Source organism: Triplophysa rosa, linkage group LG21 (genome assembly GCF_024868665.1).
Source record: "Triplophysa rosa linkage group LG21, Trosa_1v2, whole genome shotgun sequence".
NCBI classification, from domain to species: domain Eukaryota; kingdom Metazoa; phylum Chordata; class Actinopteri; order Cypriniformes; family Nemacheilidae; genus Triplophysa; species Triplophysa rosa.
The window spans coordinates 10,331,690-10,348,528 of NC_079910.1; the positions used below are offsets into that span (position 1 = coordinate 10,331,690).

General features: G+C 37.9%; 2 protein-coding genes across 4 annotated transcripts in view; both read right to left on the reverse strand.

The window, feature by feature from the left end:
- The window catches only part of rerea (arginine-glutamic acid dipeptide (RE) repeats a), a 152,342-nt gene extending 148,286 nt beyond the window's left edge, over window positions 1-4,056 (reverse strand). For both annotated transcript variants that reach the window (XM_057363528.1, XM_057363526.1), the window contains exon 1: window positions 3,854-4,056. The gene's annotated coding sequence lies outside the window, so the exon portion shown is untranslated. The remainder of the gene's footprint in view (window positions 1-3,853) is intronic.
- Window positions 4,057-7,730: 3,674 nt separating this feature from the next.
- On the reverse strand, window positions 7,731-15,474 carry eno1a (enolase 1a, (alpha)). 2 transcript variants are annotated; one of them, XM_057363533.1, is made up of 12 exons: window positions 15,341-15,474; window positions 13,944-14,038; window positions 12,467-12,562; window positions 11,727-11,785; window positions 11,309-11,378; window positions 11,028-11,161; window positions 10,703-10,925; window positions 9,460-9,657; window positions 8,788-8,989; window positions 8,570-8,678; window positions 8,420-8,478; window positions 7,731-8,197 (listed from the first exon to the last, which is right to left on the reverse strand). In XM_057363533.1, the coding sequence occupies exons 2-12, from the start codon at window positions 14,026-14,028 to the stop codon at window positions 8,134-8,136; spliced, it is 1,299 nt and encodes a 432-aa protein (XP_057219516.1). In that variant the 5' UTR covers window positions 14,029-14,038; window positions 15,341-15,474; the 3' UTR covers window positions 7,731-8,133. The 2 variants fall into 2 exon arrangements, with proteins under 2 accessions (XP_057219516.1, XP_057219517.1); XM_057363534.1 differs by lacking the exon at window positions 11,727-11,785 and adding an exon at window positions 12,035-12,093.
- Between the last annotated feature and the right edge of the window lie 1,365 nt (window positions 15,475-16,839).

Here is a 16,839-nt window from a genome sequence, read left to right on the forward strand (position 1 = left end):
GACACGAATCAAGTCTGGGATCAAGAGGAACAGAATGTGTCAGTGTGATGGAGCATTATGTAAATGCAGCCTCTCCCTGCCTAAATATTGACAAATCAGCTCAGAGAGAAGAGCACAGCAGCATCCACATGGGATCTCCCCTCCAGTCGCCTGACTGACACTTCATAGGAAACGTCTTCCATTTACAACCCATTATTTACTGCTCTCCCCCTGATTGCTTCACACTGGCCCTGGCAGCAGCTGCCCCAAATTGCCCTCTTGGGTGGATTCGGAGCACACTCTTGCTCGAAAGATGGATTCACGCGATGCCAAAGAGACTAACTGGATTACTTCTGTTGTCAGCGTTTTTCCGATTGCTGCCTCTATTCCAAGAAAATGCAAGAATCTAAGATTGCACGAGACAGTTTGACTGATGTGAATATTACAGCAAGGTGCAACTGTACACAGCGGGCTACGTTTCACTCGACAATGAGCGGTAATCTTCGGCATTAAACTGTACTAATGAAGGAGATGTAGTGATGTGACTGTTGAGCTATTCATCTATGAGAACCCTCTCAGCTGTTAAAAGCCAACGGCAGAGGCACTGCACTGCAGTGAATCTTCATCACTATTATGGTGAAATATGAAAATGACAGGCAATCTGACTGCAAGGTGTTCGACAAACAAGATTCAAAAGGCGGGACGCGGCGGAATTGAGTGGCGCTTTGCGACGAGAAGGATGTGCTGCGCTTTAACCTGTTTTCAAAAGCTGAGCCAGGCCTGTACGGATGGCGAATACAATAGCCCCGTCGCCTTTAGGGTTGAAAAATGAGCACAGCTGTGAGTCAGTGTGACACTGATTTTGTTCAACAGTTTACATAGCTGCTCTGTGATACCCTTGAGAGTACTCTCATGCCCTTTAGCCAGCAGAGAATGATTACTAATAGCTTTCTTCTACACTGTTAAGACTCCCACACTCTTTCTTTTTGTTGCGTTAGGCTCAAAGTGAAATAACAAGATCTGCAGAGAATAGCAAAATGAGTGATTTTATTCTCCTCTGAATCTTTGACTAAGAAGGCTCAATGTTATTCACGCAATTCAGCTTTCACATTTTTCCCAAGCTTCTCTAACTACATTTACACTTATGCATTTGTCAGACTCAATAAACAAAAAATACGTATTATTTTATGTTGTGAATGTGTAACGCTAACTACGTTATTACATCAGTACACGTTTGTGAACTGGACTAGTCACGCTGTAGGCACTATTTGTTCTTGCGTGCACCCAGCAAACACAATGTAATAGAAAGACATGTTGTTATTGTTTTATTTCACGGTACCCAGGCCTTTTAACTCATCTCATTCAATTCAGACCACAAGCACAGAGAAAATGTGATTTATATTGCGGTGTAGCGTCGCCTGTGAATACCTGTGCAGAAAACACTAATATGCCGCTTTTAGAAGCTACAAACAGGAACCTGCAGTCGTGTGGTCAGTACATTTGTCATTAAAAGGCAGCGTGCAGGTTTTGTTAAATGATATCACACAAGCCTGAGGTGTCAGTTATTACTGGAAGCAAAATGACCAAGTGTGATAATCCTAGCCTGGTTGCTTCACTTTGCTTTCTTTCAGCCTGCTAGATAAGCACATAACACAAGGCAGAAAAGTGTTGAAAATCACAGTTAAGGACAAACCATAAAGCTAAATTAATGAATTACCAACAAGCCTCAATTGCATTTACGCTATGAAAACGAAAAGTAACAGTAAAAACAACGATAGAGAAAAAAAGCCATGCATACTAACAAAAGTCCAAGAAAAATGAAAAACAGCCCTACACATTAAATCGCTGTAGCAAAATAAAGCAATTTGCCTAAGTACTGTACTGTATTCCAACATTGTACAAACTCAATGAAAGAAATTACTCATTGTTTCATGACAGGAAGGAGAAAAATCACCACAAAAAATACTTTTAACTACTTCTCCCTCCTCCAATCACAAACGGTTAGGGGTGCCATTTGGTCTTAGTGCTACACAGTGGCAGGTGGCTGCACAATTCAGCCTGTGTTTACTGCATGTTGAATAGACAAGAAAACAATGACATGATTATGACCTTATTCAGTCCCACTTCCAATTAAGTGAGCAGTGCTTTAAGTATGACTACTGAAAAAATAACTCTAGTGAAAACATCTTATGTTTATTAAAACAGCTGAGACAAATATTTATAACCGTTCCACACTTAACCTACTAAGCAATCCTTTTATTAGTAGTAGAATCTATAGATGGTTTCATCAGATGCACGGGCCTGGTCCAAAGTTAACATCCGTTATGTGTTTGTTGATCGGTCTGGCTAGTGACTGTGATATAACTATTTATTTTTTATGTAATTTATACTAATATTACTTTATATTCAGATTTTATTGTATAAAAATATATTAAATAAACAATTTGTTGAATTTTATTGTTGTTTATTTTATTAGGTAAACAATAAACAATTTGGGGAATGGATCGTGTAACTTTGTCGCATTTAAGTTTAGCCGAGTAACGGTTCGTCTGGTCTCCCAAAATAATACTGGCTAGACATAATTTTAACTTGCTAGTTAATGTAGTTTACTTTTTTGGCTGTTTTCAGAAATAATCAGGGACTTTATTCTTTATGGATGTGTACTGGAAGTTAAGTTTGGGCCACAAAAGCGTGTATGCGCAGTATCGTTTGTTTATGTTGTTGCTTTGAAACAGTCTATAGCATTGGCAAAAAATTATTTTATATCTCAAACATCATGTTCATGGGGACAATGGACATGATGACATAACAACTTGGCCTTGCATTTGAATAATCAGCTGGTTTTATTGATTCCAGAAGGTAAGCCGAATAATGTATGACATCATCCAACATACTGAGGCTACATTGACAATGCAACCATGTGCTATCATGTCCCTACAAAATCTTACTACAGATTTGTTATTACTACATATTACTCATTAACAACACTATTAAAGCAGAAATGTTGTTTTTATGCAAACATACAAAATAAAAGCCCCAACATAAGGGAAGCGTGTTATCATTGTCAACCACCTGTTATTATTATTTAGAAAAAGTGTCTAATCAACAGCCAGTTTGTTTTACACTTACAAAAACTCATCTGAACCTTTTTAAAACCCTGCCATGAAAACTGTGGACTGATCTTTCACATCACACCTTTGACAAGACAAACACAGAGCAAACACAGTGAGTAAATACAGGCACCTGACCTCACAGGACATATTTGATAATAAAACTATGTGGTCTACCGTCTAGCAACCACTCTTGATTAAAACACACGAAAGGCAAGACTGATTCTTTTGGTCAACCTCAGGTTTTTTTTAATAAAAGCTTTTGTCAATTTTCAGCAGACCACTTTAATGATGCTTAGTGCAATTAAAACCTGCACACTAGATGAGGTGCGTGCGTGCCTAAGCGCGCGCACAAGTTGCCAACAAAGCGCTCGTGACTCGGATGCAAGACATCATATAACACGAGACAAACTATCAAGTTCAATTCTGTCTAAACTCTCCAATAACACTTCGCTTCTGCACCTGATCCACTGTCATAACCTGACTGACTGGCGCGCTGTTATAATTCGAACAATACGTGAATGATTCAAATATGCATGTATCTATCGGGCACTTTGATCGTTGGCACATACAGATTATGAGAATTATGGTGGTGATGATGATGATGGTGTTAGCCTGCTAGCTAATATCTCCCGTGTTAATAAACCATAACACTCCCTCAACAGCAGCAGCTCACAGCGGCAGTGATTAACACACTCGGCTAATTACACGAGCCACAAACAAATAAGGTCATCTCCCGTAAACAGAGACGGTCAAAGGCTTACCTGGAATCCTTCTCTACAACATCAGAGATTTTGTGTTTTGAGAGGTTGTAACTGAGCAGCAGCGGCGATTAGCGGATGACAGTCAAGTGCCGCTTCAAGTGTTTTGGAGTCGTTTTACAAACCTAATGCACCGATATTAATGATATGCTTGTCAGTCATCAATATTTATGATGGTGAGGAGTGTTGGTAACGGGTCAGTGTTGGGACACAGTGTTGTCTCTCTCTCTCTCTCTCTCTCTCTCTCTCTCTCTCTCTCTCTATCTATCTCTCACTCTCTCTCTCTCTTCAGTAAGAAAACACCCCCCCCCCTTCGCGCAAAAGCCGCTCTTCCTGCGAGGAGAATAGCGTGCGCGTGAAGACGCTCGGCCCACTTTCTAGTGTCGCGAGTCGCGATTGGCTACTCGCGAGCAATGCGAGCCATGTCAGCCAATCAGAGCGATCATTTTGTGATTTAAAAACCCGCGTGAGTGTATATGCATTTTTAATGTGTGTGTGATAAACGTTGTGTGTATTTGTCAGACAACAGTGTTAGCGTGATATACACGCGTTGTTCTTGCACAATCAAATATGCTTTTTCAGATTTGCATGAACGGGAAATGTTTATCTTCCACCATATAATTTTCACAATATTTTAACAAGTTTTTCATTAACAAAGAAATGTTTTATTGCCTATTTTTATGATCGACGTGACCTTTAATCCAATGATACAGTATAACCATGTTGTTAAGGTTTTGGGGATGCAAAGACTTAAGAATTTGCCGTTGAAAAACCTTTATTCGTGGACCACTCATCTCAAATCTCAAGGGGGTATATGTATGTGTATTCCGTGCGGCCCTGCGTTAAACACCCGGTCTTAAAGGGACCGCATTATGTTTGAAACGCTCAAGCAGAATATTTCTCTCCTGTGTGCATATAAACACACGGAGTGTGTGGCACCCTGCTGTGGAAATGATTGGTTTATGTCGTTGTCTCCCGCACTTTGTGTTTCACCCTTCTCTGAAAGGGTGCTTCAGTTAGTCCCAAAGGATTTATTCAACAGTGAGTCATTGAACACGACCGCTGAGCCTGAGAATGCTCTACTTAACCTTATGCTGTTCTGTCATGGATGTAATCAACACACAAAAAACATCATCATATCGTTTTACGTTCAACGTTTTTTTTCCACAGTCAGTAACAGTGTGTATTTTTTGACTGTACAGTCCCTCATTACATTTAATAACATTGTAATTAACGTTATTGAAGGGTTAGTGGAATACTGTAAATGGCACCTGTTTTGCATTTTAATAGATTGTCAGTGAAAACGTGTAGCACGTTTTGCAGTAGATATGTGAAGGGTAAATTAAATAGATCCTGAAATTATGCATTATATGCATTATAAATATTTACCTTCGAATGAGGTAGTCGTTGAAACTGAACTAAATAATAAAATTATTAAGTTTATGTGTTTAATTAAACAAATGCTTGCACGAGCATTCATTTTTTATATTAAAATTTCCGAGGATGCAGGTTTTCGGATGTTTTGCATATGCAGCATTGTCCAACAAAGAAAGAAAGCAGAGAAATGATAAATGGAAGCACTGTGGCATCACAGTGCTGAAGAAAAAAAACACAGGTTGAAGTCTAACTGTTTTGTGTTACGGTGTAATGATAACAGCTGGCTGTTTTCTCCCCTCATTATGATAAAGGTATCAAGAGGCTCACTCCAAGATATTGTGTGGGAAACGGATGTCTTGTTATTCTATTGTGACATTGTTGCAGATGACAGACTGAATGAACAATAAAAATGGGGGAAGGAAGAGACTTTTTTGACCTGGTGTTTTGATTGGAGGAGAAGGAGAGGGTGGAAAAAAAGGTGGATTCAGGAGATGTCTGTAATCAGAGAGACAAAGCCAAACGTGCAAGTGCGGTTAAGAGACAGGTTCCTGGGTAGAAAAAGAAACGGCACACCTCCTTTTCCTTTGTAAGTTGAAATATGAATGCTCGATGGCTTCTCTTGATACTGAACACCAGACCTCCATCATTCCTGCCAGCACAAGGCAGATGGCTTGAATCTCATTTCCACTGCTGGACTACCTTGTTTTGGCAGCTCATCTAAGGCTTTGCTATTAGTAATCCCTTACATACTGTCAAGATATAATGTACATTACAGGTTGACTTTATTCTGGCAAATGTCCTTATGCTTTTAAAATAAAAGAACTGAGGGAACTGAATGAAGACATTTGTGTGATGAGTGGAATAATGAGGAACTGGATTACAGGAGACAATAAAGCAGAGTGATTTGATTGTTATCATATTGTGGGCGGATTCATGCTCCCAGTGGGACATAGATGGCACATGAACACAAGAAGGAAAAACCACACGAGCTATGCAGATGAGAATTATTCAATTAATATGCAGTAATCACATAAAATGATAAGCAGTAACAGTCATAATGCTTTCAAATACTAAAACAGAATGTTCTTTCATCACGCCAGAGCTTGAAGTCTTTTTGTGTAGTCAAAGTAGAACAGTAACAAACCTTTCAGTCGCAAATGTTTTTAATTTGCATTGTGAATTTGTATATTTTTACATATGCACTAAATGCTAAATCAGAATATTTGTTTCATTTTGTTGGATTTACAACATTATTTGTTTGTTAAGCAACATGCTTTTTTATAAATAAAGGATGCTTTACATACTCTTGCAAAATACTTCTTGTGAAATACAGGATTAATCAGTTATCTGTTGGTAGCAAATGAGTTAACTTTTTGCTTGAACAGCGTTCATCTTAATAACAGGTAAGCATTTGTGCAAAATTGTTGTGAGAAATAGATACATGCTGATTCAACAGTATTTCATTTGTGACACAAAAGAGACCCCATGGCATCAAAGTAACAAGGAAGTGACGTGTGAAGGATTCTGCAATACTGTAAAATAACAGCAGAGGGCAGTGTGCCACAACACATCTTGCAAAACTATTTCAGTCATGCATTAAAAAACAGGAACTTTCAGTAAACATTTTTATAACATGTACATATATACACACTGAAAGAGTCTCAGAACAAAACTTATCACCCGTGGAAAAAGGACAGGGCCATTCTCAGGGGACAACTGCTCAAATCTATACAATCTATTTAGGCGCACAGACACGTTGGCAATACGACCACTGGGTGGCACAAAAGATAAGCGTATTTGTAATTTGGCTTATCCACTTTTCACAATAAAATTGTTAATTCAACATACCACAACATACTAATATGGCAGTTTATTTAGCAATAATTAACATTTAATTATTTTTATTTTGTAATATTCCACAAAGTACCACATTTATTTAAAAAAATCTTATTTACTTTCATGCTAAATCTTTAGCTGCTTAGAGAGGTAGGCAGCATGGAAAGAGTCTTCACTGAATATTTGAATATACTGACTGCTAGAATACAACATTAACAGAAAAATGTAATACAGCATTTACAGTTATAATTTAAAATCTTAGAAACTTACTGTAATTTTTCTCCAGTAAATATTGATTCACTGTTAAATGTCAGGAATGAAGTATAAAGTAATTTATATTCTGGAGTGTGCTTTCTATCATAAACACTATAAGAACACACTTAGAGTAGTTTGTTAAAATTTAATGTTTGGGTTATATTTCCAGGACACAAAAATAAAACAAATCCTTTAGTAATGACAAATACAATTTCAATTAATTTTAAATGTGTGTATATACACACATTTTTTGCAAATAATGATGATCAAAACAATGCAAATCTAATGTGCATGATGCATCCCATCCCTTTATGAAGAAACAACAGCCAATTAAACTTTTATTCATATGTATGTAGTTGAATGTTTTATGTAAAAAAAACTCTTTATATAATATAACAAAGTTCACTCACACTTTCATTTAAATAGGGATAATTTATTTGTTGTTATGCCACACATATAGAACTAACACTTCTCAAAAGCAATACAATGCACATAGTGCTGTGAACAACGTACAGTAGCGCTAAAATACTCCGTGGAGCACCAGAATCACTACAACTCACAAAAAGCTAAACAAAGATCTCTCACACGACACAGAGACAATTAAAGGACTGATGTTATTTGGATTACAAAGCATAGATGGATTGCGGGAAGGGTTATCACAGAGAGCAGTGTTCAGTGTCATAGACTACAGAGCTGGACCTTTGAATTCACTGCGTTTCCAACTGGTCTCCATTCTACAGGAGTTGACTTTGCGTGGCGTTATGTGTGGGAGACCAAGCATGATAAACACACTAAGACCAATTAAAGGTGCTGCTTCAGATGGGCTTCCTGAAGTTCTTGCCAGCGAAGCGAGCCTTATCACCGAGCTCCTCTTCAATCCTGCGTGGAAAAGCAATAACCAGATCAATCCAGGAATTACATTTTGCTCAAAACTCAGCAAAAAGTATTGACTGGCACCATTAATTACATATTGACCGGCACCATTAATTACATATTGACCAATCAGAAAGAAGTATTTTAGAAAAACAAACAAAATATAAGTTAGAAAATATAACGAGTGGCATATGCTTGTTTATGTAAATGTACTGAAGGTAAACTCACCTCAGCAGCTGATTGTACTTGGCCAGGCGCTCGGATCGGCATGGAGCACCAGTCTTGATCTAAAGAGAGAGGAAAAAAAAAAACGTACAGTTTTATTCCTTAAACTATATTTAAAAAAAAGGGTAAGACAGTGCTTGGTATGTCTATTACCTGGCCGGTGCAGAGTCCGACCACCAGGTCAGCAATGAAAGTGTCTTCTGTTTCTCCAGAACGATGACTGACCATCACACCCCAGCCGTTGGACTGGGCCATCTTACATCTAAATAAAATCAAGCACATAACTCAAGATAAGCAAACATTTCTTTTATTTAGTTGCATTTAGTACTTACAAACATGCATGTTTAGCTCTAGACATTAGAAATACTCACGCCTGCAGAGACTCGGTGACAGATCCGATTTGGTTGACTTTGAGCAGCAGGCAGTTGCAGGCCTTATCAGACACGGCTTTAGCAATGCGCTTGGGGTTGGTCACTGTGAGGTCATCACCCACCACCTGGATGTTGGTGCTGGCAGTAAAGTTGGACCAGGCCTCCCAGTCATCCTGGTCAAATGGATCCTCGATGGAGATCACTTAAAAAAACAGAGAAGCGTTACCGACTATGCATTAGACAAATTTCTCACTTAAATGATTAGAAAGGTAAAATCCTAAATCTTTATGTCTGTAACTGTCATCATGAATAAGCTGGTGCTACAAGAGCTTGTGCAATAAAGTGATTGTTTGTTTAAATTTAAAAAATACTCTAAAGTTTATTTAAATACACTGTATCCATTAAGTATCAAGGGAACAGTTGACTAGCCTCAAGACGAGGGTCAAATCATTACTGCCATTGCTTTGCAAGTTCCCCCTACAGCATCATTCACTGCCGTATATCCTTTCTAAAGACATCTTAGTCTTTAAGACATCCAAAATAAACCGGTTTAAGAAATATTCTGGATCTGTATTCATTAAAAACGTATTGTCCGCCTAGCTGCTCTCACGGGACGGTCAGTTGTCAGAAACACACACGCAGCAGCACTAAAGATCAATGACGGCCACTGACCGGGATAATCCTTGACGAAGCTCTTGTAGAGATCAGCCAGCTGATCGGGGGTGATATAACGGCTGGGGTCATCAGGTGACTTGAAGTCCAGGTCGTACTTGCCGCCCTTGTAGAACTCGGAGGCAGCCACATCCATGCCAATCACAATCTTATCAGTGTAACCAGCTTTGCTAATGGCGTTCTTCAGGAGCTCAAGAGCTGCAAAACATACATTAGTTTAGCCTACAATATTGTCAAAAAAAAAAAAACTTTAACCAATACCATTATGTTAATCAATGTATCAGGAAAAAACGGTATATTTTACTTGATTGATATTATTTAAAATAGTTTTAAGGGATCATAGTGCAAGACAGCAACTTTGCAAATCTTTTACGGTTTTAACTTTGGCAAAGTATTTACGTCAACTGGCCATATACTGTACATCTGTAAGCATTTTAAACAAACTATGAATATTTCTAAAGCTTATATAAGTGACAAAATTACAGTTTGAGGCAATAATTTCAGATTTATTTAGACTTTGGTACATTTGTCATGGTTTTACGCATTAAGCTTATACATTTACATATGCTTTTAACCTAAAGCAGCGCTTGGGCTGGTTGTATGAATCCTTTTAAGATCCTCATGTGGATTCCTGCGGAATATTTTATAGACAAATAAATTAAGACTAAAATGACAAAATAAGGGTTAAGAGGACAAATATTTAGACGTCCACAGACGGATAATCCAACATGTGAGGAACTGTAAACAGTGCTTTTGACTAAATCAGCAGATGTTAGGACAGCGTCTCATGCTCGGAGCCAATGAGCATTCCCAGAATTCCCCACAGAGTGGGCCACAGCTGCAGTTCTTCACTGGGTCCCAATCAATTTCATTTTAAACCAAGGCCCCAGATCTTAACATAAAAACTATCAGTTGTTTGGAAAAAAAATGTTTTCATGTACTGGATAATAGCCAAGATAACAGTACTCCGCCAGAATTCTCTGATGCCTTCAGTTATCCAATCTTAAGTCATATAAAAAGTGTGAATTTGTTGTAAATTTATGTCATTATCTGATCCAACTAATTCTTCAGGCATGGTTTCATAACCTTTTATGACAGTGTTTAAGATCTACATATGGAAGTATGGATATATTTACATCAATTCACAGTACTGCAGTATTGACATTATTAAATGCCTGTGGCATTCTATACTTAATTAGGGATCTTTTTTTTCTGTCGTTTCTAAAACTCCAGACTGTCTCACCTTCTTTGTTCTCAAGGATGTTAGGGGCGAAGCCGCCTTCATCACCCACATTGGTGGCATCCTTCCCATACTTCTCCTTGATAACATTCTTCAAGTTGTGATACACTTCAGCACCAATGCGCATGGCCTCTTTGAAGTTGCTGGCGCCAACGGGAAGGATCATGAACTCCTGCATGGCCAACTTGTTACCAGCATGAGAGCCACCATTGATAACATTGAAGGCCTTTGAAAACAGACAATCTATTTAAAGTGTGCCAGAGTTTGCATTCAATAATGCTTTTTTCTGCTTGTAACAATAGAAAAATAATGTTTTCTAAGAGCGTACAGGTACTGGGAGAATGACTTCAGGGTTGCCGGCGAGGTCTGCAATGTGGCGGTAGAGGGGGACGCCCTTCTCTGCAGCACCAGCCTTGCACACAGCCAGGGAAACGCCCAGGATGGCATTGGCACCAAACTTTGCTGTGGATTCAAGCAGGCACATTCATTAAAACAACAGTCTGTTCAAACCAGTTTGGCTGTAATAAATTTCTTTAATGCCTTAAATAAGTTCCGTTACGGCAACTAAAGCAATCAAAACTATAAAATTAAAGTATATAATATGCTTACATTTGTTTTCTGTGCCATCCATATCAAGCATAAGCTTGTCGATCTTCTCCTGCTCCATGACTGACACGCTCTGTTTAAGCACAACAGATTTATTACTGAAAATCAATCATTTGTCTGACTGGATGAAATTCATTCACATATATTAAGCACAAAACAAATGCAACATTACAGCATTCACAGCATTGTGAGATTAGAAGGGGCTTTATATCCTGTATTTAGAATTAAGTAAATACTAATGTGCCTTTTTCCTCAAATATTAGTGAATAGAATTAATCAAATCACAGCGAGACACTACAATCTGACTTACCACTTCTGATCTGACGCTCAAACAAAAAATACCTCCTTTTTATAATACAAAATTACCATTGCTTAGCAACAATACACATTATCATGTTAGTCAAAAAACAAATATTCCTACCTGGCTAACCAGAGCAGGTGCAATTGTTTTATTGATATGCTCAACAGCTTTTGAGACACCTGCAGGGAACAAGCAAACCATCACTGACCCAGGCCGAGGAGGAGAAGAGCATGCAAAGCAGACATAACTAGATGATCACAGAAGCAAGGCAAAATATCGTTTTATCAATAGAACCCCAGGAAATCATCTGTGATCATCTACAGATACCTGCCGTGGTTAGTCGCCAAAACAAACCCATGGGCTCATGCTTCTGTGCTATGTCAAAAGGGTCAAGTTCCTCATTTCAGTTAATAAACACACTAATTTACCTGATTACACAAAGCAGGGGCCAAGAACTCATTTACATATTTAACAGCTCTTTTCACCCCTGACAGAGGAGAAAAGAATCAGATGAAAACAGGAAAAAGAAAAGATGATAAACACTGAAGTGTTGCTAGAATAAATAAGTGAATTAGACAATTGAAAGATTTACACATTTTAGAAGGAAGAAATGAATAGTTTTTGAAATATATAGCATATTTTGAGTTTTTGTTTTTTACTCAAAGATTATGAGGATAACTGAAATATACATGACATTATGTATGTGTATATTTTTAAACAAACATAATTCCACTTTGCACGAATTATGCTTGATTTTCATTCTTTTAAAAAGCACTTAAAAAGGGCAAAGAAATAGTAACACACATATACATACTTAAATATGCTTGTATAGTAATACTAAATATATTTGAAATACAAACCTTTGCCCAGATAACGTGTTTTGTCATTGTCGCGGAGTTCAAGGGCTTCATAGATGCCAGTAGAAGCACCACTGGGCACCGCAGCTCTGAAGAGACCTGTTGAGCAATAGCATGATTAACCATTCACATCATGATACATACAAAAAATCCTGCATGTTTCTCTTAAAACTAATATGTAGCCACAATTCCCTACTCGAATCACTGATGTAAAAAAGAGAGGTTTTCTGTCATGATGCACCAGACTAAGACAAAGAAAAAAGCCACATAAATGACACTACCTGTGTGCTACATGTTCCAACTGTGTCAAATCTGCACTAAACAAATTCAATGCCAGAGCCTGCAGATAAAACTTTTGATATTTTTAATACCTGCAATGGTAGCGTATATTCCGAAAACAAAAAAAAGGACACATTTGTGTTAATATACTCACATCCATCTACTCCCATTCGACTGGCAAAGATTTTGATTTGACATCACCTTAAAATTTATGAGCTATTAATGTAACTTAAGTTATGCTTGCGGAATTAAACTCCAGCCCCCATTTCACACTGTTTAACCAAAACACATCCATTGAGCTGTACTCAAATAAACACAGACACGTCTGGGTGACTTGTCACCATTTGTTTTTCCCAGTCAGAGACCAAAGGGAATAGTACAGGAATGCCAGCAGAGGGTAAATGTACACTACAAACACTGGTTTCTATAAAATACGACCGTTATCTTAACTGCAGAGTGTGCCAGCTCCCTCCCTCGGTTTAATTCTTTCTGGCAAGAGATAATTTTCACATTTTTGTTCTCTTGCCAGACGCAATCTTTTAAAACGGTCATTCACTTCAACTTCATTAAAATTCTTGCCTTGTGTTAGAGGCCAAACTATCAGCTTGTTTGCAGACTAGTGTGCAGGGAATTACAAAAGCAAAATCATGGTTTTCTTGTTCCTCCGATTTGTTGGATATTATGCATCAGTGATTTTTTTAATCTGCAAAAAAATCATCGAATAATTGGCAAGAGGTCCATCTCTGTACTTCCCTGTTTCTGTGCATACTGTAGCAATGCTATCCAAGTGGTATACATTACGCTGCCTATTTATAACCACCTTCCATCTGATACATCAACTCCAGGCTACTGGACACCAACATGAGCGCCTGAACAGGCAGAGAAGAGCTTAGACGCTCACCCATGCGAAACTGGTACACCCTAGTAACGCAGCACGCAATGTCAATTACTGTCGCTTTGTATTGATGTTAAGCCTGTAATGTGCAGTTCTGCCACCCTGAACAATGCTTTATATGAATGACATTTTAGCATTTGCTGGCAGATTGTCTTATTTTACAAAAAGATTGAATGGATTAAACTGGATCATACATACAAATTTATTCTGATAGCTTTATTTGGTTCTGAATTGTTTTCACTAACTCACTAATATAATGAAAAACAGAAAATACATTTTTGAAAATTGTAACTTTTTTTTCTCTACCTTTCTTGGTGTACAGATCAACCTCCACCGTGGGGTTTCCACGGGAGTCAAAAATCTCACGAGCGTGGATCTTTAGGATGGACATGTTGCAGTTTCTAAGGAAAAAAAAAAAGTATAAAACAAGAGCTTTGAAAGCCATAGAATGACAAATCTAGAAAACGTCTTAAGAATAAGAACAAGAACACACTGTTTATGAAAAAAAAAAAAATCACTTTACATTTGCATTCACATTGCATCTCTGGACACAGCTCGTTTTGATATTAGGAAATACTGAACAAGGTTAGTGGACTTTGCTATCTCAAAATACTCGACTCAAATACACTTTAGCATTCATTTTACATTTGTCCTAGTCATTTTTCATCTGCCAAGTGATGACTCAAACATTACAAGAGGATACAGAGGATTTCTCTCACACTTATGAGTTGCATTCAGATAAAACATACATGTCAAAAGTCTTATATTATTTGTGTAACTACACTGTCATGGGAAAACAATAACTGCTCACAAGACAAGACCATTTCCTGCCCTGTCAAGATACTGGACATCCACTTCATTTAGACCAATGGAAAATCCTGTAGCCTTAAATGTCTGTGTAAACGTCCTACTGGACACAACAGTGGGCGGGGTTAACTGAGACTGACAGTCACAAATGCCAACCCCCTCTGTGGCAGAGAATGTGTTGCTCTCAGTTTTAACCGAATAAGAATGAGTCTTAACCTAAAATATGCCTGAAAATCTAATGACCATTCAAACTATGTCGTAATTGTAGTAATGCAAGATTATTTTTACTGTCATTTTTACGGACTCCGACACTTAACTCATTTAGTCGAATACAAATCAGATTTTAAAGACGCAAACAGGCTTATTGACGTATAGACAAAATAAATAAAATAGACAAGCTAATTTTAGTAAAAATGTGCAGCCTCTACTAACAGGCCTCTCACATATCCGTTGTCAAAGCAGACCTCGATTTAGTTTGCAAATAAAACCTCAATTTACAGAAGTCGAATTGAAACGTACAGAAACTATAATCTCTATACTAAACGTGATTTTTGACGTTTAAAAATCACGTAACTAAACACGACAACCCACTACCAAAGACAGGCTCTCGCTCTCGCTCTCTCTCTCCTTAAAAATAACTCACATGACCATGACATAAAGCAACATGCTGTTGCAATGTGGAAATAAGTTAACCGTACAAAAATACCTCGAAATTCAAAAGCGTATCACCGAACAAAGCGTCACCTTGAGTATTACATAACACGGTCGACCATCCATACCACTGATTTAATACTGACATGCAACAGAGCCTATTTTTCCGGGTTACGGGATAACGTCAATATTTCTAATTGTTTGTAAGGGCAAAAGAATAGTCAGTTTGCTTGTTTTCGCCGTACCTTAACCAGTGCAAGGGCAGACGAATCCTGACCGTGGTGCAGTCGTGCAGAGAAGGCAGAAGCTGCTGGCCTCGCGCGCTGTTAAGTGGAGGACACCAGGAAGTGGTCTGCGTTTCTCCAATTCCGATTGGTCTGACGCGTGTCACGCGGCACGCTATTTAATTCGCATGGGGAAATGCACGTTTTCATCCATCACGACCCCGCCTTCTACAAGGATGCGGATAAATGTAATTTATGTATTAAAAGCTTTTAGTAAGTTGACATTAGTTTATAAAATAAATACATTTGCAGTTACTGGGGGTTGCAGTGGTGTATGTTTAGAAGTAGTGGTTTAACTTGAGTAATGGACGATGTTTAATAGTAGAGACTGCTGCAATGTGGAGTACGTGCAGAGCATCACCTACTGCCAGTGATGCGTCATAGAGAGCTTCCCATCAATGACGAAAACTGGGCATTTTTCCGCTTTGAAGCATTCTTTAACGTGGCTTCTTCCATTACACATCAGTTTATAATGATATATATATATATATGTTTAAATTGTAAAATGGTGCAGCATATAATAATTAATTTCATGTTTGTTGTTGTTTTTTCATTTTACCAACATATCAATATTTTAAATATATTAAAAACACTATGCACATAATTCTTTGTTCATTTTCCTGTTAGATCTAGATTATGACTTTGCATTAGTTTAGAACATTTAGACACATCTTTTATTACCAACACCGAGTACAATTTTCTCAGAGCAAATTTCATCCCCTGGTCTCCCTATTTTACAACACATACGATGGACCAAGTGATGCTGTGCAGCTTCTAGCATGGACTATGGCGGTTTCACATCATGAATGACCTTGAGAAAGATGACTATTGCGCCATCTGGTGTTTGTTCATAGAACGACACAAACTTCAAACGTTTTCACTTCAAATCCCCAGAAGTCTAGTGTAACTACAACAAATATGCAAAAAATGTTTGCTATCCACAGAGTATTTTATGCTACGATAGCATAGATATAGATTGTGTGCAAGTATTTAGAACTTTAGTCAATTTTATTTTTTTAAACATACACCCAAGACTAACAAGTCTAGCCAGTGCTCGAATTGAATCAAGGCTTATGGGGGGTCCCCACCATAAGACTTTTTTTTGGTGGGGGTGGGAGTTAGTCTTGCAATATACAATTTATACAAAATACACAATATATTTGATTATAATATGCATAACTATTTATTAAAACTTACATAAAAGAACAGGCTTTTGTACTGATAAAGAATAATCAGTCCAATGTTAATACTGGATTTAGAGGGTGACAAAGCAGCAGACCCAAAAGGGCAACTATGGCAAATATACCAGGGGACTACATATAAGGCACTTGAAGTTCCGTAAAAGCATGTGACATCAAAATACATTGAAATTCTCAAAAACAGTAGAAAATATTCAGATGGCTTTCAGACTCACTGAATGGTATTCAGATTCAGCAGTGGCACAGGAATAATTATTTCAT